At 41.4% G+C, this 25,803-nt stretch overlaps 1 protein-coding gene across 1 annotated transcript; it reads left to right on the top strand.

The window, feature by feature from the left end:
• The first annotated feature begins 415 nt into the window (after window positions 1-415).
• Window positions 416-24,510, top strand: SERINC3 (serine incorporator 3). Its single transcript, XM_012467237.3, has 10 exons — window positions 416-592; window positions 9,662-9,823; window positions 10,411-10,604; window positions 12,054-12,133; window positions 13,384-13,521; window positions 16,443-16,612; window positions 17,698-17,788; window positions 18,648-18,828; window positions 20,999-21,226; window positions 21,876-24,510. Exons 1-10 carry the CDS (start codon window positions 554-556, stop codon window positions 22,012-22,014), a joined length of 1,422 nt encoding a protein of 473 aa, XP_012322660.1. The 5' UTR covers window positions 416-553; the 3' UTR covers window positions 22,015-24,510.
• The last annotated feature ends 1,293 nt before the right edge of the window (window positions 24,511-25,803 follow it).

The raw sequence follows: 25,803 nt of genomic DNA, 5'->3' as shown, positions 1-25,803 counted from the left end.
CTTATCCTTTAGTTCGCAGATTTAAAAAAAAATCCTTCAGAGGAGGTTTCCAAGACTACTGACCAATTAAATTACTTTCCCCTTACAATAATAGGCATTAAATACACCTTTATTGAAAGAGTATCCCCCCCCATACTCCTTCATAGTATTCATTACATTAGGGCATGGTGCATTTATGTTGTCAAGTCTCCTCTTAACTAGACCATAAATTCTGAGCGCAGATACTGTGCCTCTGTGTGCAATTCTGTAGGCTCCAGATCTTTGCACATAAGGGGTGATCAATGAATACAAATGATGTAAGGAATGATACCTTCACCGTTTACCCCAGAATGGTTTAGCCCCGCCTTCCCCTTCAACCAATGACAGGCTCCCTCTCGGCAGCTCCTGTCGCGGATGGTGGGCGGGGCCACGTCGTGATGCATCAGTGCGTCAGTGGAGGGCCGCGTTTCCGGCCTGAGATACCGTCGCGTTTCTGGGGAGACGTCTCAGCTGGCACTAACCACCACATCAGAAAGCAGCCTCAGGACCGGCCACCTCCATCACTGGCGTCACCATGGGGACTGTGCTGGGTGTCTTCTCCCTCGCCAGCTGGGTGAGTTTGGGGTCCCGAGTCCTCGCCGGACCTGCGGTTTTGGGGAAAAGGCCTCAAGCCCAGCACTGCGCAGGCCGTGGCTCCAGAGGCCCTCGGGATGTCAGGAGGCTCCGGGCTACAGAGGGTTTCCGGGGCTCCAGGCCCAAATCCGCGATACCCTCAGGTCGGGATCAGGCGGCTCGCCTTCCGGGTTCGTCGGGGAACCGAGGAGGCTAGGCCGCCATTGTTTACAATTCGGATGGCCCCGCCCTGCAAGACTTCCTGAATGTAGGTTCCTTTGGAACTGGAGTAGGACCAAGGAATGAGAGCTCCCAGCGCTGGGGCTCCGCTTCCTCGCTAGGCACCTCTTAAGGTGGCATCATTTAATTCTGGGTGGCTCAAGTAATATTTTTGTCCCCTAGCACGGGATTTGCCAAAGCTACAGAGTATGTGGCAAAACTCGGATTTTAGCGGAGGCTTGTCTGCAATTCTGGGTGCAAGGGAAATAAGGCCTTGTAGATTGTTATTCGAAATTGGAAACCAGTGCCTGAATATTTGGGTACTGCTATAAGTCATTTATCCGAGGATAATCACCCCAGCATTCCTCTCTTCGAGAAAGGTTATGACAGTGAAGTGAGTAAATGGGTTTCATCACTTCGTAAACTGTAAACATTTTAAAGATAAAATTTTAGGGCCCGTAAAAGAATATGCTTGAGTTACTTTATTTACCCACTTCAGAGGAGCTTGATTCCTTAATTCCTCATTCCCAGCAGATGTAGTTGACCAGGTGTGTAGAAAAAACACACTCAGTTTCTCCTACTGTACTCATAGCACACTTTTGACACCAGATGTGTGGTGTGGGGGGATTCCCCCCAAACATCAGGCAAACAATCAGTTCTGCAGGAGATGCCAGCTTGGTGCCCTGCAAGTCAATTCTGAAGCTCTCTACTTGGAGATAGCATCAAATCCCACAAGTTGCGGGCTCTGTCTCACAAGACCAATGGCAAGCCTCAGGTGGTTTTACCTGTGCTTCTCATCAGCCACCTATAAATCAGAGATCCCATGACCCCCCTCCTTGGCTTTGATTAATTTGGTCACAAAACTCAAGGAAACATGTTTGCTGGGGTTTATTATAAAAGCATTTTATTATTAGCCGGGCATGGTGGCGGGCACCTGTAGTCCCAGCTACTTGGGAGGCTGAGGCAGGAGAATCCCTTGAACCCCGGAGGCGGAGGTTGCAGTGAGCTGAGATCTCTCCACTGTGCTCCAGCCTGGGCGACAAAGCAAGACTCCGTGTCAAAAAAAAAAAAAAAAGTATTTTATTCTGGGTATTTACGTATTTTTAATTTTAGATTCAGAGGGTACATAGGCAGTTTTGTTACATGGGTATATTGCCTTATCCTGAGGTTTGAGCTTCTAATGATTCTGTTGCCTGAGCAGTGAACGTAGTATCCAATAGGTAGTTTTTCAACCCCTTCCCCTCCTCCTTCTCCACTCTTGGAATCTCCATTGTTTATTGTTGCCATCTTTGTGGCTGTGTGTTCCCAGTATTTAGCTCCCACTTGTAAGCGAGAATATGTTGTATTTGGTTTTCTGTTTTTGCATTAATTCACCTGGGATAGTGGCCTCCAGCTGATTTTTGTTGCTGCAGAGGACATGATTTTCTTCTTTTTTATGGCTACTGTTAATATATTTTTAAAGATACAGATGAAGTGATATGTAAGACCAGGTATAGGGAAAGGGGTCTGGAGCTTTCATGCACTCTCTGGGGTGTCTGAGGTTCCACTCTTCAGAAACCATGTGTTCAGCTGTCCAAAAACTCTTTTCTTTTTTCTTTTTCTTTTTTTTTTTTTTTGAGATAGTCTCACTCTGTTACCCAGGCTGGAGTGCAGTGGCACCATCTCGGCTCATTGCAACCTCCGCCTCCTGGGTTGAAGCGATTCTTGTGCCTCAGCCTCACGAGTAGCTAGTATTATAGATGTACGCCACCATGCTTAGCTACTTTTTGTCTTTTTAGTAGAGATGGGATTTCACCATGTTGGCCAGGCTGGTCTTGAACTTCTGGGGTGTGAGCCACCACTCCCAGCCAAAAATTTTTCTGAATTTTGTCCTTTTGGGCTTTTTTGCAGGCTTCATTATGTAGTCAGCACTGATTAAATTACTGGTTTTTGGTGATTGGCCTAACCTTCAACTCCTCCTCCTTGGAAGTTCAGGGGTGAGACTGAAAGGTCCCAGCCTCCTCCTATGACCAGCCCACGTCATGAAGCTACCTGGGGGCTGCCAGTCACCACTTATCTCATTAGCATACAAAAAGACATTGGTTATTCCAAGGATTTTAGGAATTGTATGCCAGGAAATGGGCACCAAACATACATATATTTCACTGTGTTACACCAGGGATTCTGTTTCAGCTCATTCTACCTGCTTTTTTTTATTGGAGGGGGACAGTTTTGCTCTGTCACCCAGGCTGGAATGCAGTGACTCAATCATAGCTCACTGCAGACTTGAACTCCTGGATTCATGTGATCTTCCAGCCTCAGCCTCCCCAGTAGCTGGAACTACAGGTGTATGACACCATGCCTGACTTCCTTCCACCATTTCTTAGAAACAATGTATTTTAAGGTTATTGATCCTAAATCAAAAAAGAGTGTTCCATTATTAAGGACTTTGTTGAGAACAGTATTTTTCTAATTTTTCTGACCTTGACCTAAAGAAAGATTTTGCATAGTTGATCTGATGCACCCATAAAGAGACAAAGTTTTATGAAATAATCCTTTACCATCTACTATACGATTTTTCTTTTGTCTTCTATCACATTAGAAAATCCTGGTCAGTTGAAGGCGTGGTGGCTCATGTCTGCAATCCCAGTACTTTGGGAGGCTGAGGCGGGGGGATCACAAGGTCAGGAGATCGAGACCATCCTGGCCAACATGGTGAAACCCAGTCTCTACTAAAAATACAAAAAATTAGCTGGGCATGGTGGCTCATACCTCTAGTCCCAGCTACTCAGGAGGGTGAGGCAGGAGAATTGCTTGAACCCTGAAGGAGGAGGTTACAGTGAGCTGAAATCACGCCACTGCACTCCAGCCTGGTGACAGAGGGAGAGACTGTCTCAAAAAATCCTAGTGAGTTGATTTTTACAATCCACTAGTGGTTCAAAATCACTATTTATAACACACATTCTTTAAAAATGTAGTTAAGGTCATTAGATAAGGAGTGAATTGTTTTTTTTTTTTTCTTTTTTTCTTTTTTTTTTTTTAAGATGGGGTTTCACCATGATGGCTAGGCTGGTCTTTGAACTCCTGACCTCAGGTGATCCACCCACCTCAGCCTCCCAAAGTGCTAGGATTACAGGTGTGAGCCACCATGCCTGGCTCAGGAGTGAATTGTTAATTTGAAATAAACTTTTTTTCTATCATGGTAACTGGAAATGCATTTTGGCTTTGATTGAAAGCTAAGATTTGAATCGATGCCATCCAAGCATTTCTATCTATATGGTACTTTTATATTTATTAATCCCTTTTATCCAATAGAAACGTTAAGGAGTTCTATATACCAGAGAATAGAATGAGTGAGGGAAAGAGTAATAGAAAGTGAAATCAGGAAGATAGAGAGCAAAATCATGTTTATACCCATTATATGGTCTTGTAGGTTTCTAAGGACTTTGGCTTTTACTCTTAAGTTATATGGGAATCCATTACAGAGTCTGAAAAAAGGAGTGATGTGATCTGGGCCTGTGTTTTAACAAGGTAGATTCTAGTTGCTGTTTGGAGAATAGATGGTAGAAAAGTAAGGGTAAAGCAGTATAGGGAGGGAAAAATCTTCCACCAGCCTTTTGGGTTCTGCTTCAGGGGACTTGTGAATTAAACTGACAAAACAGATTATTTAGAGAAATAAGAGTTTGTTTATGCATGCAAGACATGTACACACAGGAGTGCTTAGTAATAGTAACTCAAAGGGGGTCGTTAGAACTCGAAGATTTCTTTTTTTTTTTTTTCGTTTTGAGATCAAGTTTCGGTTGCCCAGGCTGGAGTGCAATGGCACGATCTTGGCTCACCGCAATGTCTGCCTCCCGGATTCAAGTGATCCTCTTGAGTAGCTGGGATTACAGGCATGCACCACCACACCTGGCTAATTTTGTGTTTTTAGTAGAGACAAGGTTTCTCCATGTTGGTCAGGTTGGTCTTGAACTCCCAACCTCAGGTGATCCACATACCTCAGCTTCCCAAGGTTCTGGGATTATAGGTGTGAGCCACTGCGCCCAGCCAAGGCTTTCTAATCTAGCAGGGAAAAGGAAGCTGGGAGAAAGGAAAGTATAAGAAGAACAAATAGGTTTCTTTAGGAAAGACAAGTTTGTTTTTAGGAAAATAAATAGGAAATAAGAAAGTTTGTGGTGGTACTTGTTTATGCAGGTATGAGGGGTCTTTCCAGCTTCTCCATGGCCTTAAAGCTTCCCTGGAGAGGGAATTTATGGCAGCCTCATTTCCCAGAAGTTGCTGCTTTTAGTTAGATAAGGGAAGTTCCTAGAAGACTTTTTTTTTAACTGCATCTATTGAATATCAGATACCTTCAGCTTAAAATAATCTTTATGACAACTCAGAGCTGCTTTTTTAATTTTTTTTTTTTTTTTAACAGAGTCTTGCTCTGTTGCCCAGGCTGGAGTGTTCTGGCATGATCTTGGCTCACTGCAGCCTCCACCTCCCAGGTTCAAGTGATTCTCCTGCTTTAGCCTCTAGAGTAGCTGGAATTATAGGCGCCCGCCACTTTGCCTGGCTAATTTTTGTATTTTTAGTAGAGATGGGGTTTCACTATATTGGCCAGGCTGGTCTCAAATTCCTTACCTTGTGATCCACCCGCCTTGGTCTCCCAAAGTGCTGGGATTACAGGCATAAGCCATCGCACCTAGCCTTTTTTTTTTTTTTTGAGACTGAGTCTCGCTCTGTTGCCCAGATTGGAGTGCAGTGGCGCCATCTTGGCTCACTGAAACCTCCGCCTCCCAGGTTCAAGCGATTCTCCTGCCTCAGCCTCCCTAGTAGCTGGGATTACAGGAATGTACCACCATGTCTGGCTAATATTTTGTGTTTATAGTAGAGATGGGATTTCACTATGTTGGCCCGGCTGGTCTCGAACTCTTGACCTCAGATGATCCACCTGCCTTGACCTCCCAAAATGCTGGGATTACAGGCGTGAGCCACTGTGCCCGGCCAACTCAGAGCTTCTGAATGGGTTCCCTACAGCAGTGAGATGGGAGCTATCACACTTAATCCAGATGAGATATAATAGTTGTAGCTTGGACAAAAGGCAATAGCTAAGGATACTGTGAAGATAGTCAGATTCTGCATATATTTTAAGGATAGAGCTGATACACTGGCAGATTGGATGAGGATTTTGGGAAAAGGGAAGGCATCCAGGATTACTCCAGGTTTTGGGCCCAAGCAACAGGAAGAAGAGAGTTGTTATTCACTGAAATAGGAAAATGACGTAACATATAGTAGGACAGATTTGTTGCACAGATATTTACTGAGTACCTGCTCTGTAAAGGTGCAAAAGATATATGTTGTAAAAGTAGTCTCCCCTTCGAGATAGTTACATTCTTTTTTAGAGACAGGCTAAGTTTATTAATTTGCTGGGGCTGCATAACAAAGTACCACAGAGCCGGTGGCTTAAACCCAATGATTTTTTATCTCTGAATTCTAGAGGCTGGAAGTCTAGGATGAAGGTATCAGCAGGGTTGGTTTCTTCTGAGGGTGGTGAGAGAGAATCTGTATCATGCCTCTCCCCTAGCTTTTTTTTTCATGGTTTGCTGGCAGTCTCTGACGTTCCTTGGCTCATAGATCTCTGCCTTCACATGGCATATGGCATTCTCCCTGTGTTGTAAGCCTATGTCCAAGTTTCCCCTTTTTATAAGGACACTAGTCATATTGGATTAGCTGCTCACTCTACTCCAGTATAATCTCATCTTACTACCTCTGCAGTGACCAAGTAAGGTTACGTTCTAGGGTATTGGGGATTAGGACTTCAACATAAGAATTTGTGGAGGACATGCCTCTGCAGCGTTTGGCCTGTATTGTAGTTAAGAATTGGAGAGTGAGACTGGCTGATCAATTTCCCATTGCTGTTGCAATTATAAATAATAACGGCTACCACGATATATTGAGCCTGATTTATGTGTCAGGCATTATACTAGGTGCTTTGTATTCCTGACATCATCTCATTCTTTACTCAATAACCCTGTTCGAGTAGGTGGTATTATGCTCATTTTTACAGATTAGCAAACTGAGCTTTTTTAGAATGTTAGCACCATGCTGCAAACCACACAAAATTATCATAAAGTCCACACATCTATAAAAAATGAAGTACCATTTATAAAAAATGAAGATTAGGCCGGGCGCGGTGGCTCACGCCTATAATCCCAGCACTTTGGGAGGCCGAGGCAGGTGGATCATGAGGTCAAGAGACCGAGACCATCCTGGTCAACAAGGTGAAACCCCGTCTCTACTAAAAAATACAAAAATTAGCTGGGCATGGTGGCGCAGGCCTGTAGTCCCAGCTAACTCTGGAGGCTGAGGCAGGAGAATTGCTTGAACCCAGGAGGCGGAGGTTGCAGTGAGCCGAGATCGCGCCATTGCACTCCAGCCTGGGTAACAAGAGCGAAACTCCGTCTCAAAAAAAAAAAAAATTAAGATTATTCCTGGGACCATATTGTAAGACCAGAGTTATTCATCGTTTACATCTGCTAATTCTGAGTTAGCCTGTCCTTGTAATGTGATTTGATAATGTCACATTATCAAGTGCAATTCAGGCAGTTTCATAATCAAGCATAATGTCTCAAATTATATCCTCTCTTAGCTAGGCATGGTGGCGCTTGCTTGTACTCAGGAGACTGAGGCCAGAGGATCGCTTCAGCCCAGGAGTTCGAGGCTGCAGTGAGCTATGAGCACACAACTGTACTCCAGCTTGGTCAACAGAGTGACACCTGTCTCTTTAAAAAAAAAAAAAAAAAAAAGGGTAGGCACAGCGGCTCATGCCTGTAATCCCAACACTTTGTTTGGGAGGCCAAGGCGGGTGGATCACTGGAGGTCAGGAGTTCAAGACCAGCCTGGCCAACATAGTAAAACCCTGTCTCCACACAAAAATTAGCTGAGCATGGTGGCACATGCCTGTAATCCCTTTAATCCCAGCTACTCAGGAGGCTGAGGCAGGAGAATTGCTTGAGCCCAGGAGGCTGAGGTTGCAGTGAGTCGAGATGGCATTGTTGCACTCCAGCCTGGATGATAGAGTGAGACCCTGTCAAAAAAAAAAGAAAGAAAATTATGTCTTCTCTCATGTAGTGTGGTCATTAACAAATTTTAGCAGACTAAAGATCTAGGTTACTCTTAAAAAAAAAAAGGAGGTAAAGTTTACATAAGATTAAGTTAATCATTTAAAAGTGTATAGTGGGCCAGGTATATCTCATACCTGTAATCCCAGCACTTTGGGAGGCTGAGGTGGGTGGATTGCTTGAACTCAGGAATTCCTTAGCATGATGTTTTCAGGGTTCACCTGTGTTCTGTCATGTATCTATCGATTATATCTGAATAAGCCATTGTATTGTTGTAACCCAGCAAGTTGTAGAGAAAGCGCCACACTCTGAGATTGAAGTAGGAATCCTTTATTGCCGGCGACCGAGAGATGGCTAATGCACAAAATTCTCTACCGACGAAGGGGCTTTTGATTGCTTTTTTTTTTTTCCTGCCTCCTTCCCACTGCTTGATTCCTTTTATACCTTGCTTAAAGGAGGGGAGGAGGAGCCTAGCAAATTTTACAGAAGCAGAACAAGCAAAAGTTAAAAGATAGCGGTTGCAGATGTAGGGGCTTTTCATATTATCAGTAGGTGCATTCCTAATCGAGGATGGCACAGCTTGACCTTATCAGTAAGTGCATTCCTGAGTGCCCTTGAGTACTGCTTGACCTAGCTATGCACTCAGGGGAGGGGTATAGTGGGAAGGGGGAGACTAAGATGGAGCCTGTCCAGCTCTCAGCTAAAAAGGAGTCAGTTAGGCTAACACAGGTTAGGTTAGCGTAGTATAAATATGCCCTTTTTTTTTTCTTTTTTTGAAACCAAGTCTCACTCTGTTGCCCAGGATGTAGTGCAGTGGCATGATCTCAGCTCACTACAACCTCTGTCTCCTGGGTTCAGGTGATTGGCCTGCCTCAGCCTCCCTAGTAGCTGGGACTATAGGCATGAGCCACCATGCCCGGCTAATTTTTGTATTTTTAGTAGAGATGCGGTTTCATCAGGTTGGCCAGACTTGTCTCGAACTTCTGACCTCAGGTGATCTGCCTGCCTCAGCCTCCCAAAGTGCTGGGATTACAGGTGTGAGCCACTGCACCTGGCCAGATACACCATATTTTACTTAGACCATGTTTACTTATCAATTAGTGGACAGTAGGTTGTTTTCACATGTTGGTGATTGTAAATAGTGCTGTGAACATTTGTAAAAGCTTTGGTTTGAATAGCTGTTTCAAACAAGATAGCTATTGGGGTCAGGTATGTACTTGCTAGGTCATATGATAATTCTATGTTTAACTTTATGAGGAACCTAGTTCCTCTTGAATTGAGCTAAATGGCCCTTGCTGTTACTATTTATCAGAGGGTTTCCATGTAGTGTTGCTTTATGTTGTAATATCAGCTTTGGTAACTTGGATTCACTGTAAATAGCAAGTGGAGTTAGGTTTGTTTGTTTTCTTCTCATATTTTAAAACAGATGATGCTCTCAGAATGTAATCAACATTTATTGAGCTGTTAATATGTTTTAGGCAGTGTTGAGTGTTCATTTAATACAGCAAAGGCTGAGGGAGGAAAATTCTATTATTGAGTTCATTTTATAGCTGGTGAAATGGGGTTAAGAGTACATAACTTGCTGGGGTACAAAGTGGCAGAAGTAATACTTACTTCAGAGCCCATGCTTTTAACCACTTCATCCCAGCCGTGATTCTCTCAGTTAAAACTGTAAAGTCCGATTTACCTCGTCTTCTCTTCTGTGACATCTGTGTCATAAAGGAGTCTACTAAAGGAGGTCTCAGGTGACCATGGTGTGCTCATTTCAGGTTCCATGCCTCTGCAGCGGTGCGTCATGTTTGCTGTGTAGTTGCTGTCCTAACAGTAAGAATTCCACGGTGACTCGCCTCATTTATGCTTTCATTCTTATCCTGAGCACTGCTGTATCCTATATCATGCAGAGAAGAGAGATGGAACCTTACCTGAAGAAGGTAAGAAGCAACAATGCACTTGATGTGTTGGTTATTTTATTTTTATATTTTGCAAAATGCTAGTTTTTTTTTATTTCTTCACTGTTAATCACGTTCATTGTAATTTGGAGACTTTTTACTTATATGGGGGTGTGGTCAAAACACAGAAATATGAGGACGTTAGTCCTTTTCCAGAAATACGCAGTGAACATCTTTAGGCTCTAGTCTAACAACTAAGAGAAAGCATTAGAAGAGTGGCTCCAAAACATTTTCTTTCCTTATGTATTAAGATCGAAGCATCTAAACTGGACTAGTTCTTCACCTTTGGAAGGAGTCACTCATGGCTGGAAAATCTAATGGGAAAATGGCTGACAGCCTCTTCAGCATAAAAGAGCAAAGAAGAGATAGCATTTTTATTTTTAAAATGCAGTTTGTTTATACTCTTTGGTAACAAGATTGTAAATGAATTGGAAGGCAAAGAGAAAAATTCCATAGTCAGTCTTGTAGTTGTTAAAGTAGTTAATTTTCTAAATCCAGTCTTTCCTGTGGTAGAGTAGAATCTCTCTAAATGTAGATATTCTCATAGCATTGAAATTGCTTTTTTCCAGATTCCTGGATTTTGTGAAGGGGGATTTAAAATCCATGAGGCTGATAGAAATGTGGATAAAGACTGTGATGTGCTGGTTGGTTATAAAGCTGTGTATCGGATCAACTTTGCCATGGCCATCTTTTTCTTTGTCTTTTCTCTGCTCATGATAAAAGTAAAAACAAGTAAAGATCCCCGAGCAGCAGTACACAATGGGTATGTTAGATTTATGATTAACTTGTTATATTATGGTGTGGCTCTTCCTTCCCTTCAGCAGTTAATGTTGCCATTCTGATGGAATCAATGGAATATGTAAATGAATGGCCCAGATATATTTCTGGTCTGTTACACATGAAATTTTTTTAATGTCATTTTTAATTAGATCCCTGTAACATGGAGGGATAGGGAGTCTTGTCTTTTTATTTTCTTTTTTCTTTTTGTGACTGAGTTTCGCTCTGGTTGCCCAGGCTGGAGTGCAATGGCAAGCTCTTAGCTCCACTGCAACCTCTGCCTCCGGGGTTCAAGCGATTCTCCTGCCTCAGCCTCCCGAGTTGCTGGAATTACAGGCATGTGCCACCACACCTGGCTAATTTTTGTATTTTTAGTAGAGACTGGGTTTCTCCATGTTGGTCAGGCTGGTTTCAAACTCCCAACCTCAGGTGATCTGTCCACCTCAGCCTCCCATAGTGCTGGGATTATAGGCGTGAACCACCACACCCGGCCCAAATTTTAATTCTCAATTAAAGACTGAATAGAGTTTTATAAACTTAGTGTATATTACAATTCCCTTTTTACACATGCAATAACTGTATTTCAGAAAGGTTAAATAAATTGCCTGAGATCTGTTAACCAATTGGAGGTTGGAGCTAGGATTGAAACTTAGGTCTGTTCAGCCCCAAAGCTTGGTTCTTTCCACCCTGTCATATGAGGCAGTCATTAAAGATCATGAACTGAAAATCAGGTGCCAGTGATGAGCTGTGTCATTGTGGACAAGATAATCTGCCCTGTGTTGCTTTTTTTTTTTTTTTTGGGGACGAAGTTTCGCTCTTGTTACCCAGGCTGGAGTGCAATGGCACGATCTCAGCTCACCGCAACCTCCGCCTCCTGGGTTCAGGCAATTCTCCTGCCTCAGCCTCCTGAGTAGCTGGGATTACAGGCACGCGCCACCGTGCCCAGCTAATTTTTTGTATTTTTAGTAGAGACGGGGTTTCACCATGTTGAGGATGGTCTCGATCTCTTGACCTCGTGATCCACCCGCCTCAGCCTCCCAAAGTGCTGGGATTACAGGCGTGAGCCACTGTGCCCCGCCACATCGTGATCACTTTTCATCCAGACTTTGCAGTTAATGGCTCTGTGGGTAGCTACCACTGTTATTTTAGAACTCCCAGAATATTAGAAAAATGCCTACCTTTAAGTGCTAAAATTAGGGAAGCTCTAAATTTTTAGTTTTTTTCTGATTATAAATATGAATGATTTATTCTCTGTGCTAATATTGTCCTTTAATTGTATGAAATATTAAATGAATTAGCCTCATGTCAAATGAAGAAAATAGTCCAGACAATCATGTTGGGGAAAAAGCTATTATTTTTGCATTTCAGAAATGAATTTTTCTCAGTATAAAGGTGAAACTTAACATTTCATAAATGCATTTTTATATTTTAATAGGTTTTGGTTCTTCAAAATTGCTGCCCTTATTGGAATCATGGTTGGCTCTTTCTACATCCCTGGGGGCTATTTCAGCTCAGGTAGGGTTCACCATGGAGGGGGTTAATTTTAAGCTATATAAATTTTATAGATGATTGAGTTAAAGCTACATTTTAGGCCAGGTGCACTGACTCACGCCTGTAATCTCAGCACTTTGGGAGGCCAAGGTTGGTGGATCACCTGAGGTCAGGAGTTTGAGACTATCCTGGCCAATGTGGTGAAACCCTGTCTCTACTAAAAATACAAAATTAGCCAGGCATGGTGGTGCACGCCCATAATTCCAGGTAATCAGGAGACTGAGGCAGCAGAATTGCTTGAACTCAAGAGGCGGAGGTTGCAGTGAGCCAAGATCATGCCAATGCACTCCAGCCTGGGTGACAGATCAGGATTCTGTTTCAAAAAAAAAAGGAAGTCACATTTTAATTACGTTTTTGCAGAACTGGCAATTAAATGAGATGGTGTCCAATTAATATGACTTGGTACCTGCAACTCAATATATATATATGTTTTTTAGATGGAGTCTTGCTCTGTCACCCAGGCTGGAGCACACTGGCATGATCTTGGCTCACTGCAACCTCCACCTCCCTGGTTCAAGCAATTCTCTGCCTCAGCTTCTCGAGTAGCTGGGATTACGGGCACCTGCCACTATGTCCGGCTAAGTTTTGTATTTTTAGTAGAGACGGGTTTCACCATCTTGGCCAGGCTGGTCTTGAACTCCTGACCTTGTGATCTACCTGCCTTGGACTCCCAAAGTGCTGGGATTACAGGTGTGAGCCACCATACTCCACCGCAACTCAGTATGTGGATTTAAAGTCAGGAGGCATTCACTGCACCTCTCAGGTTTTCTGGACCCATACATTGCCAATATCTTAATTGTTTGTGTTCTCACTTGTTGCAATGCAAAGCTAATTGGAGAGCCTATCAAAATAAGGGCTTACAGCTCTTGTGCTCTCCTATCTCTGTCTTAACCTACTTCCTTAGCTTGGCATCAGGTGACATCTTTAGATTTCTTCTGTGATTTTCCCACCTCAAAAAGAAAAGACTTACAGAATCACTTGGAACTCAGGTTGTAGGCTCCCCTTGGCACAAGCTAAAACATGTTTTAAAAGGTCTGAGACCCAGTAGAATGCTTTTAAGAGAATGCCTTTGAGTTTGGAATCTTGCTATACTGCTGGAGACAGAATGTCTTTACCACCTCTGTCTTGTTTTAATTGAAATCTGTTCAGAATGTTGGACCTTCTGAAATGTTACTATATGGTAGAGAATAACTTTGCTCTCTTGATTCTTGTAGCCTGGTTTTTTGTTGGCATGGCAGGGGCCGCCTTCTTCATCCTTATTCAGCTGGTGCTACTGGTAGACTTTGCTCATTCTTGGAATGAATCATGGGTAAATCGAATGGAAGAAGGAAACCCAAGGTTGTGGTATGCCGGTAGGTATCTCTACTCACCTATGTTAGCCATACTGCTACATTACAGAGGGTGTACAGTAAAAATCATCATTATAGTCCCAGCAACTAGAGTCCTCAGAAACAGAAGGCCAAGGTGGGAGAATGGCTTGAATCCAGGAGTTCAAGGCCAGCCTAGGCAGCATATTGAGACTCCATCTTTACATTAAAAAAAAAAAAAAAACTTAGCCGGGCATAATGGCATACACCTATAGTCCTAGCTGCTCGGAAGGCTAAGCCAGGAGAATCACTGGAACCCAGGAGTTTGACTGCAGTAAGCTATCACGCCACTATACTCCAGCCTGGGAGACCCTGTCTCTAAAATTATTAATAAAAATAAATAAAAGGAAAAATATCTATAATTTCCTGAATTTGGCTCTGAGTTATATGCATTACTGAAATAAAGTAGCACAGATAATATCAACTGTTGGATTTCTCCAATTTATTTGAGAGTCATAATGTAATTACATGTGTTAAGATAAGGAAAAACAGTTGTATTTAGTGACTTCTGGTTTTGATAATCTTGTTTCCATGGAGAGGAAACTCAGATGGGTTCAACATATGGGGCAGCTGCCCACCTATTTTAGGCAGATAGGAGTAAGTAGTCTTATGGCCTTATTCAGAAAGGGACCCCACACCTGCTATGAAAAACTTTCTGGTGGGAAAGGAGCACTTAGAATTTCTAGGCTGAGAATAGGAGTTAACAGTAGCTTGTGAATATATTATGGTAGAGCACTAACTACCTAATAATATATACTTGCACACATTTCTGATTATTTCCTTTGGACAAATTCCCAGAAAGAGAAAAGTCAAAGTGTATGAATATTTTAGAATGCTTTCAGTACATATTATCAAGTTGCCCAGTTTTATTTTCATTTTATTTATTTAGTTTACTTTAAAAAATATTTACATGTATTTTTAAAAATACTATGTTTACCATAAAAACAAATGGTAGAACTTTTTAACTTTATAAAGAGTAAAACATGCAAATCTTCATCTATCTACAACCCATTTTCCTTTCCAGATGTAGCCACTCTTGTGGACCTTTATGTATTTATGCATTCACCTTGCTTTTGTATTTAAATGTAAACAAGATTGTACTGTATATTGTTCCATGACTCACTCTTTTCACTTCCTACATGATGAATATCCTCCCGACCAGTGAGTGTAGGTATGTTTTACTCATTTAACCTGCATTCAAGCTCCTGACATGGACTTTGCTGTAAGCTGCGTAGTATTCCGTTCCATACAATTCCATGGCATTCCATGGCAGAGTATATTGTAATTCATTTAACCTTTGCCCTGTTGTTGGTCGTTTAAATTTTTGTAATGACTATTTTATTTTTACCTATTTCTTTCTTTCTTTTTTTTTTTTTTTTGTCTGAAATTGGGTCTCACTCTGTCACCTAGGCTGGAGTGTAGTGGCACAATCATGGCTCCCTGCAACCTCTGCCTTCCTGGCTCAAGCGATCCTTCCACCTTAGCCTCCCAAGTAGCTGGGACTACAGGTGCACACCATCACACCTACATTACCATGCCCGGCTAACTTTTGTGGGTTTTTCTTTTTTCTTTTCTTTTTACCACCCCACCGCCCTCCCCTTCACTTTTGTGTTTTTTTGTAGAGACAAGGTTTCTCCATGTTGCTGGAACTCCTGGACTCAATCGATCCACCTGCCTTGCCATCCCAAAATGTTGGGATTACAGGTGTGAGCCGCCACGCCTGGCTGTTATTTTCTTTAATTCATTTGGATCATACAACTCTAGAAGAATTTAATGAGTTGCAAATCGGTCATACTTTATAGTAACTAAGTGTAGAAAAATCGCGTATATTCAGATGGGAAAACATTAAGAAGTGTGCTCGTAACTTAATGTACATCATTTAATTTTAGACATGCAAAATTCATTGAGGTAAGTAAAAACTAGTTTTCTTACATCTGGACTTTGACTTGAATACAAATTAACTGAGCTTATCATTCCTGCAGTTGATCTGAGTGTATTATATGTGCTGTTTCGTGTTTTCTGATTTTCAGAGCTGCACAACCAAATTGTTTTGTTTGTTGTTTTGAGACAGGGTTTTGTTATGTTGTCCAGGCTGGAGTGCAGTGGCACTATCTCCGCTCACTGCAACCTCTATGTTCTGGGCTCAAGCAGTCCCCCTGCCTCAGCTTCCTAAGTAGCTGAGATTACAGGCACATGCCACCGTGCCTGGCTAATTTTTGCATTTTTTGTAGAGATAGGGTTTCACCATGTTGACTGGGCTGGTCTGGAACTCAGAGGCTCAAGCAATCCATCCACCTCGGCCTCCCAAAGTGCTGGGATTACAGACGTGAGCCACCATGCTCAGCCAACAGCTGCTAGTGAATGGAAAGGACCTGACTTTAGATAATGAAAAATAGCAAATGAGCTACTTTCCCAGTTCAGGGATGTACTCTCATTGTGATGGGAAATGGGTTTAGATAGCCAGTGGCTGCATAGGGAAAAACTGGCATAGAAAGATACCTGTGTGTCTATCCTGTTTTCCTCTAACACCATCCTGGTGTGGAGCTGGGTCATTTTGAGGGTATAGGAATCATCTAGGTTCCTAAGAAAAGCTTGCAATACACAATAGTTAACATATAGTTAGCAGTTCCATCTAGCTGGAATGATCAAACGTCTGGTAATTCAACCCATGAAATCATATTAGGTACTTTAGGAAGTGAGTTCAGTTGCTTGGTGGATTTTGGAATTTAACATCAAGCCAATTGAATACAGCATTGATACTTTTTGAAGTCTCTGTAATTTTACTGTGAATTTCCCCAGAAAAGTGAAATAATGTCTCCTCATTTTTATATGGAGTGGAAGAAAATTGGTCTTCACTATAAGTTTATTATAGTTGTGGGCATTCATATTGGTTTCCCTTTCTCCAGCTTTACTGTCTTTCACAAGCGCCTTTTATATCCTGTCAATCATCTGTGTCGGGCTCCTCTATACGTACTACACCAAACCAGATGGCTGCACAGAAAACAAGTTCTTCATCAGTATTAACCTGATCCTTTGCGTTGTGGTTTCTATTATATCAATCCACCCAAAAATTCAGGTATGATTGTTTACTGCTTATTCCTCTGTGAAAGGTTTTTATTTAGTTCTCAGCTTAAAAATCTAGGTAACCTTTCTTATGAATTTATGTCTAAGTTTATCCACTCGAACATTTTTTATATTATATTCTCATAATGATAAGTATACAGTTTACCATTTCATGCCTATATCATAATTAAATGAATTCGTTATCATTAAAAAAAACCTAGGTAACTTGAGAATTTATAGTTCTTATAAAGTGTTTAAGCCATGGCAATGATTCTTATGAGTCATTAGCTAGGATATTTTAGGGGAATTAAATTGTGAAAAATCATTGATTTTTAACATTTAACAAAACTCATGCTTTTGAGTTTTAAATAATATAGTTTAGGCTAAGTGTGGTGGCTTATAATCCCAGCACTTTGGGAGGCCAAGGCGGGGGGAATCACTTGAGGTCAGGAGTTCGAGATCAGCCTGACCAACATGGTGAAATCCCATCTCTACTAAAAATACAGAATTATCCAGGCATGGTGGTGCATGCCTGTAATCCCAGCTACTTGGAAGGCTGAGTCAGGAGAATCGCTTGAACCCTGAAGGCAGAGGTTGCAGTGAGCTGAGATAACACCATTGCACTCCAGCCTGGGCAATAAGAACAAAACTGTGTCTCAAAAAAGGAAGCAAACCATAATTTTAAAAAATTCATGGAGTTCAGATATGAAATATGAAAATTGTATAGAAATCACTGTTCTTTTTAAAAGTGAGAAAACAAATCTCAAAGAAGTGATAGGCCTCACCCAGCTACTAATTAGTTGCAAAGCTGATCTTAGATCTTTTTACTACGCCAAGGGATTAGAAAATCAAAGGCCTTGTGTGATAAACAGGAATTTCTAGCATTAAGAAATGCCTTGAGAACCAGTAGTACTTGCGTCGCCTTTCTTGGTTCTTTAGCAGGCTGTCTGAAAGGTTGCTTGTCATCTTTCAACTTCCAAGCAGAATCCAAAAGTTCTCAGTTACTGATAGTTGAGTGAATCCCAGAGAAGTGTGCTGCATTTTGGAAAGTCAGCCCTTGGCAATCCCTGTGGCACTGTTTTCTTTTTGATTCCATAGGAACACCAGCCTCGCTCTGGCCTCTTGCAGTCCTCCATCATCACCCTCTATACTATGTACCTCACCTGGTCAGCCATGTCCAATGAACCTGGTAAGGAAATACCAATAGCACATTCAGTTGATAACAAGAAAGTTGGAAATTAGCCCTTACATAGGTGGTACAAAAACTAGAGTTAGAGCAAATGTGAAACAAACAAACAAAACTTAAATGTACATACAGTGTTCACTGTAGATTTGTAGGTATTTACCTTTTACATTTTAGTTCCCACATCTGTTCATAGCTATTTATAACTGATAGCCTGAAGGGTCACAGTCCCTTTAGATGGTCTAAGCTTTACCTAACCTAGGCTGAGTCAAACTAGTTAAGAGCTCTGGTCAAGGGCACCCTTGTTTTGGCCCTTTGTTTTGACTGAATTTTAGTTTGATGTCACAGTCTCTAGAAGAAACAGCTGTAGGAAGTCTCCTTTTGTAGTTATTATAGGCTTGTTTCTCAGTAGAATATTCTGTGGGCTTCTTTTAAAGGAAAACAATGCAGACCGCCCCTCTCCCAATGATAACTATTTTGTTCTTAAGTAACTATGTGAAAAACAAAATAGAAATAAACTTCTGTGCTTAAACCCTTCTAAACTATAGAATTGAAAAGATTTGTCAGTTAAACTACAAAACCGATAAAATCAAGAATGATGTTTATGAAATTTGACAGATTCTGTTAAAATCAAGAATGATGTTTATGAAATTTGACAGATTCTGTTGTTTCTTTTCTTTTTTTCCTAATTCTAAGTCATTGATTGTGACCAAATATGTTACTGACTGTTAAGTTTCAGATTTTTTTAAGTAAAGATTTCCCATGTTTCACATCACGACTTAATGATATGTAAGGAACTCCTCAAATCCTTTCTTGAAACAAGATGAGTTGTAACCAAGGATAATAAAAAATTTCTCATTTTCAGATCGTTCCTGCAACCCCAGCCTGATGAGCTTTATTACACGCATAACTGCACCAACCCTGGCTCCTGGAAATTCAACTGCTGTGATCCCTACCCCTATTCCACCATCAAAGAGTGGGTCTTTACTGGATTCAGATAATGTTGTTGGACTGTTTGTTTTTGTTTGCTGCCTTGTGTATTCTAGGTAAGTTAAAAGGTACCTAGAACAAGATTTTCTTGGAGGTTGTTTATAAAGTGAAGCAGCTATTCTGCTTTCAAAAAGCAGTATGAGGAATTAACAAACTTTACTCCCTTTAATGAAAAGTCCTTTACTTGCTTCAGTTACAGAGCTGTGTACATATATTTTTTTGAGACAGTGTCTTGCTTTGTCACTTAGGCTGGAGTACAGTGGCACAATCGCAGCTCACTGCAATCTCTACTTCCTGGATTCAAGTGATTCTCCTGCCTCAGGTTCCTGAGTAGCTGGGATTACAGGCACCCACCACTATGTGCAGCTAATTTTTGTATTTTTAGTAGAGATGGGGTTTCACCATGTTGGCTAGGTTGGTCTCAAACTCCTGACCTCAGGTGATTCTCCCACCTTGGCCTCCCAAAGTGCTGGGATTACAGGTGTGAGCCATCGTGCCTGGTCTAGTATACAAGTCTAAAATTTCTTTTGTTTTTAAGCATTTTATTCTAAATAAAATTCTAAGTATTTTATTCTTTTTGATGGTATTATAAATGAGTATATGTTTTCTTAGCTTAACTTTTGGTTTATTTATGGCTAGTGTATAAAAGTATGATTGGTGACCAGGCATGGTGGCTCATGCCTGTAATCCCAGCACTTTGGGAGGATCATTTGAGTCCAGGAGTTTGAAACCAGCCAGAGCAACATAGTAAGACCTCGTCCAGGTGTGGTGGTACACATCTGTAGTCCCAGCTACTTGAGAGGCTGAGGTGGGAGGATTAATTGAGCCCAAGAGATCGAGGCTGCAGTGAGCTGTGATTGCACTATTGCAGTCCACCTGGGTGACAGAGTGAGACCCCATCTCAAAAAGAAAGAAATATGATTGATTTTTTTTAAGAGATTAAGTCTTGCTCTATTACCCAAGCTGGAATGCAGTGGTGTGATCATAGCTCACTACAGCCTCAAGCTCCTGGTTTCAAATGATCCTCCCTCCTCAGCCTCCTGAGTAGCTGAAACTATGGGCACACCACCATGCCCAGCTAATTTTTAATTTTTTAAGAAACAGTCTTGCTGTTTTTTAGAAACAGCAATGGCCAATCTTGAGCTCCTGTCCTCTAGTGATCCTCCCACCTCAGCCTCTCAAGTAGTTGAGATTACAGGCATGAGCCACCACACCCAGTCGTGATTTCTGTATATTGATCTTGTATCCGGCAACTTTGCTGAACTTACTTATTGGTTCTAATAGTTTGCATGTGTATGTATTCCATAGGATTTCCTATATACAAGAAGAAGTCATCTACAGTTAGAGATAGTTTACTTCTTTTCTAATCTGGATATCTTATCTCTTTTTCTTGGTCTGGCTAGAACTTTACTACATTGTTGGATAGAAATGGTGAGAGTAGGATCCTTGTCTTGTTCCTGATCTCAGGGGAAAGATTTTTAAAAACCTTTCACTGTTAAGTATGATGTAGGCTCTCAGTTTTTCATTTATTTATTTTGTCAGCCTGAGGAAGTTCTACTTTGACTTTTTTTTTTTATCATGGAAAGGTATTGTATTTTGTCAGATTTTTTTCTGTATCTATTGAAACGATCATGTAATTTTTCTTCTTTAATTGTATTTATGTTTTTATTCAGTCATTTAACTTTTAGTGTTTCTGTAGTGCTAGAAATATATAGAGTAAGATCATTGTTAAGGCGTTCTTTGAATAGCAGGAAAGACAGGAGTGATAAGTGCAGTGGCAGAAGGAAGCTAAGAAGCTGTGGGAAGTTGGAGGAGTGTCTCGTAACCTAGCCTAGTGAGGGGTGATGTCAGGGAAGGCCTTCCAGAGGACATGACAGCAAGTCAGAGAAGTGTAGGATGAGTAAGTTAGCTGGAAGGAGGTTGGCACGTGGTACATTCCAATCATAGACGCGGCACTTGTGAAGTCAGGGAAACAGACACTGAGAACATGGTGTGTTTTGTGAAATTCCTAAGCAATTAAGCCACCACATCAAGTAGTAACTGGTGACAGTGCCATCAGTCTTATGATGACAGACAACAGTTCAGAACTTTAAGCAGGATCTTCAGAAAGCTTTCAGTCTCCAAAGTAGGAGCAGCTCAGCAATAAGTGTCATGTATACAGGCCAGTGACAGCAGTTCTTCTTCATGACCCCTTTCTGATTTGTCTTCTTTGTGATCATTTTCTAGCATCCGCACTTCCAGTAATAGCCAAGTAGACAAGCTGACGCTGTCAGGGAGTGACAGCGTGATCCTTGGTGATACGGCTACCAGTGGTGCCAATGATGAAGAAGATGGACAGCCTCGGCGGGCTGTGGACAATGAGAAAGAGGGGGTGCAGTATAGCTACTTCTTCTTCCACTTGATGCTCTGCTTGGCTTCCTTGTACATCATGATGACCCTGACTGGCTGGTACAGGTAGGAGGCACAGACGAAACTGACTAAAGAGCACTGAAACCGTGGTGGCCTGTAAAGTCTCATTCATTGTCCTGACCTCAGAACCCTTGCTCTTACTCATATAATGAATTACCTTGGGTTAAATATTCTTGACTTTTATCTCCTCTAGCATTTAAAACCCATTGGAATTCTTTGCAGTGCAAATCACTAGGAGCTCTTACAGAGCTGAGTTAATTGAGAGAGAAAATCATGACATAAAGCAATCTGACCCATCTTTGTTCACTAATTTTCTGTGTATAGAGATGGCCATGTCAGACCATTCTGGTTCAAGTAATAATGTACTAAGGAAGGAAAGTTTCAGGGAGGCTATCTCAATCTAGACTTTTGCCAATAACTAGGAACATCTAAAGAACTTCTTCCTGTTAGTCGGGGTCTTTCATGCTGGCAAGAAGAAAAGTCATTTGAGAGGCAGAGTCAATGAGTTCTTTAGTTCTTGGTCATAAACACTGAAAATAGCAGCTTCCTCCAGTCTTCTCTACAAACCTACTGGGGGGTAGTACCAGCCAAGTTTCACTGGAAAATTTCTTGGCCTTGGCTAGGGGCACTGCAGGAGGCTGATAGAAGTCAGGTAGACCAGGCTTTTCTACCTGACTCTCTCTTGTTTTCTTAGCCCTGATGCAAAGTTTCAGAGCATGACCAGCAAGTGGCCGGCTGTATGGGTCAAGATCAGCACCAGCTGGGTCTGCCTCCTGCTTTACGTCTGGACCCTTGTGGCTCCACTTGTCCTCACCAATCGGGACTTCAGCTGAACGAGTCTCTGAGTGCCAAGGACACCACTGCAACTCACAAAGGTCTCCTTCACTGAAAACTCATTTACCTTTTAAGTTTGCTTCAACTAAAATATTAAGTGAATGCTTTGCAAATTTGACTGTATCCAGGTTTATATCAGAAGGCGAGATTGAAAAATGCTTGATGCAGAATCTATACTTCTCATTTATCTGTACATTATGTTTACTTCTAAGGATATAGCACAAAGGAAACTTTTGTTTAAAGTGAACTACAGCTGTGCTGTGAAGAGAGTTCTTTATAAAGACTGTAGGTTCTTACAGTTTTGGTTTAAAGTGTAAGATAGGAAAATGTTGGATATTTGAGGCCATGCTTAATATATTTCTATTGCAGTATCCTTTAAAAGCAAAAAAAAAAAAAAAAAAAAAAAATGCATTTATATGACAGTTTTCCTCTGTGAAAGTCCTTACTTATATGATACAAGCACTCTGTTTTGTGCTTAACTTCTTTGGAGGGGTAGCATCAAAGTTCTTGGGGAAGGATTGTATATATGGGTCCCTTCCCTAGAAGATTGTTTGTTGATATGGCTACTGCTTCTACATCTTGAGTTTTTTAATTTACTTTTTTTACACTGTAGCATTGATGCTGCTTGATTCAAGTCTGGTGCTTTGCCAGATGTGTTAATTTCAATAAATGCTTTGTGAGTTTGGTTAAAATGAAGATTCATTTGGGAAAACACTGCAACTTTAGTCTGTAATTATCTTGTTATGAGTATGTAAGAGTAAAATGCATGTGAATTTATTTTATTTGCACTGTAAAGGTATTTGATTAAAAGAGAAAGACTTTTAAGATTTTAAGGCCCTTTCTTCCGACAGCTTTTATGAGTTAGCAGCCACTCTCTATTTTCTGGATGTCAGGTTTTATCAGCTTCTAGTCAGGATGCTCCTATTCCTTCTAAAATTATGGTCTGGTGTGTGAGCAAAGTCTTGAATTTATTAAAAAGTTGTCCTAAATATCTCCTCTAAGTAAGATATTTGGTAAATGAGAGACAGGGAAGGCATTGTCAAGAAATATTTTCATGAGAGGTGATGTGCAAAAAGGTAGAATAAAAGAGTTCTTTCAACAAAGATTTACTGTCTGTTCTGTATCAGGCCCTGTAGGCTTTGGGGTACAACATTAAATGTGATAGAGGCCCTGCCATCTTGGACTTTAGTATTTGAGAGAAGAGTGCAAATGAGCTGACAGATTGTTCTAATATGGTGAATTTGTGTTGTGATTTAGGAATTAGAGTGAACTCAAAGGAGAGGTATTTGGTGTCATGGTAGGCTTTCTGGAGAAAGTGACGTTTAAGCCAAGAACTCTTAGAAGTTAGCTAAGAGAGAAATGGGAAGGTGAGATGACATTGCAAAGTGGATAAAACTGCATGGTAAAGGCAGGGAGATGGGGAAAAAAAAGTTCAGTAAAGCTGGAAGCGGGAAATGTAGACAGGGACTGAGTTATAAAGGGCTTTATAAACCTTGGGAAAGAGTTTGGACCTTATGTTGAGGGCAGCTGAAAACATTCATAGTGTCATGAACAAATTTTATCTTCAGTTACTTGGGCTGATATATAGAGGATGGATTTTGAGAGATGAGACCAGGAGCAGTCTATATGAGATGTGAAATAGAGAAGTGGAATTGTAGGGATGGGGAGAAATTGACAGGTGAGGGCTACTTAGCAATTAGAATTTTACCACTGGCAGTTATGAATAATATGAGGGAGAGGCAGATTTTTGAGTGATTCTGGTTTCACCATCTGGGTGGATAGCGGTTCCATTTATTTAGGTGGCAGATGTAGGTGGTCTTTTAAGAATGGTTGAGAGGCTTGGGAGTCAGACTATTTAGGTTTGCATCCCAGCTTTGCCATTTTCTGGCTGTGAAACTGGTCAGCTAATATTTGTTGAGTACATACTATGCTTTATGATCTTGGGCAGCTGAGCCTCAGTGTTGGTGTCTAGTATATAAGACTGTTTAAAGAATAAAGTTATCTTGCAAAGTGTAACCCATTTTTAGCACTGGCAGTAGCTGCTAATCTCATTATGGGCTAAAATAAAACAATATTCAAAGGTCAGAGATGTTTAGCCAGAATCTGTGGGAGGCTGGATTTCAGATGTTGCAGAATTAAACACAGGAACACAGAGGGGACAGGCTCAGTTGGGGTGGAGATAGGGGGTAGGGAAGCAGGACTTGATATCAATTATTGGAATCATTGTCTTTTAAACCAGTGGTTTATGTCAGGGTATAGCAATGCAAGGGATTTGAGGGACAGATGGGGAAATGTAGCCCCTTATTTTGCCAGAGTAAAGCAGATACCCTGCTTTTCTTTACAGTAGGGGAATCAGCTTAAGAGCTTTAAAGGTCCTAAACTTCAAAAACATTACAGTGCCCATCCTCCGCCTTAATGTAATTCAAAATACAAACAATACTAAATGTAAAATAAATGTAACAAAGTCCAATAAAGTTTTTATTTTTTTCTCGTGATGATAACTTTGATATTAATTTGAAGTAACACTCTTTAAAAGTTGGCAGGCAGTGTCCCTGCTTTGCTTGGTCCTACCCTAAGAATTAGTGAAGTCTGCTTGTTAGTAGGAAACCCAGTAGTTTAATGAAGACTCAAGTGAATTAAACACGAGTGCTAAATTATACACAAGCATAAGTAAGCCAGCATTTTGAGTAAGGTCAGGATCATTATTTAAAGCAGGGGAGTATTGTGAGTCATCAGATCTCAGGGTGGCATCTCATTCCAGATGAGTACCAGATGAAATACATAGTATTTCATCACTATGAAAAGGCTTGTCTAGTCTTGGGGAATGCAAGTTAGGACCCTGGCTTTCAGGTCAGGGACATGCTGTAGGAACTCATCAAAGGCAACAGCAGTGGCTGCCGTTTTTACCTAGTTACAGCTGGGAGAAAGCTTCTAGGTCCATGCTGGACTCCTTTACTTTCTAGGTTGGTCTTGCAAGGTACCTGGTTGGGAAGTAAAACTTTGTCTTGATAATCAGAGAGACAGACTGCCAAAGAGTAGCCGTGGAGCTGGTTCTCAGTATAGAGGTTTTGTTTTTTTCTTTTTGGCTAGTCAAGTGAGGGATGGAGAAGGAACAAAGAAATCTGTAACTGGTTCCTTTTTTTTTTTTTTCTTTTTTTCCCCAAGATAGAGTTTTGCTCTTGTCACCCAGCATCTTGGCTCATGGCAACCTCCCAGGTTCAAGCAGTTCTCCTGCCTCAGCCTCCCAGGTAGCTGGGACTACAAGCGCACACCACCATGCCCAGCTAATTTTTGTATTTTTAGTAGAAGTGGGATTTCGCCATGTTGGCCAGGCTGGTCTCACACTCCTGGTCTCAGGTGATCCACCCACCTCAGCCTCCCAGAGTGCTGGGATTATAGCGTGAACCACTGCACCCGGCTGTTTTCTTTTTACACATTCAGGCCAAAGCAAGTATTCACATAATGAGTCATGCACTTGATCTGTGCAGATTGATAACAGATAGGCTTATGCTTATTAATGGAAGCTGCTCTTCATCTCTACCCCTTTTGTGTTGGTCTATCCATGCTGTTACCTAGGCACCCAACTCAGTGATGTCCAGATTACTGGTGGATGACTCAGGCTACACCATGCCTATGTCCTCAGGTGAAGAAGAATGATAGAAACCACATAGATAGGTACGTGTACAAGCATTAAATAGACAGTATTCACATGCCTGTAAGGTGGTGATTATTTCCCTCCCTCCTTCCTTTTATATGTCAGTTTGAGGCTTAGAGAAGATAATGTCTTG

This window comes from Aotus nancymaae, unplaced genomic scaffold (assembly GCF_030222135.1).
Source record: "Aotus nancymaae isolate 86718 unplaced genomic scaffold, 86718_ANA_hifiasm-v0.15.2.pri h1tg000029l, whole genome shotgun sequence".
NCBI lineage: Eukaryota > Metazoa > Chordata > Mammalia > Primates > Aotidae > Aotus > Aotus nancymaae.
This window is presented reverse-complemented; position numbering and strand designations above follow the sequence as displayed.

Excerpts from the sequence above, each read along its gene's own strand:
- SERINC3 (XM_012467237.3), top strand. The coding sequence starts at position 554 with ATGGGGACTGTGCTGGGTGTCTTCTCCCTCGCCAGCTGG. Across the intron at positions 9,824-10,410 it reads TGGAACCTTACCTGAAGAAG|ATTCCTGGATTTTGTGAAGG; the intron begins GTAAGAAGCAAC and ends GCTTTTTTCCAG. Across the intron at positions 21,227-21,875 it reads ACCCTGACTGGCTGGTACAG|CCCTGATGCAAAGTTTCAGA; the intron begins GTAGGAGGCACA and ends TTGTTTTCTTAG.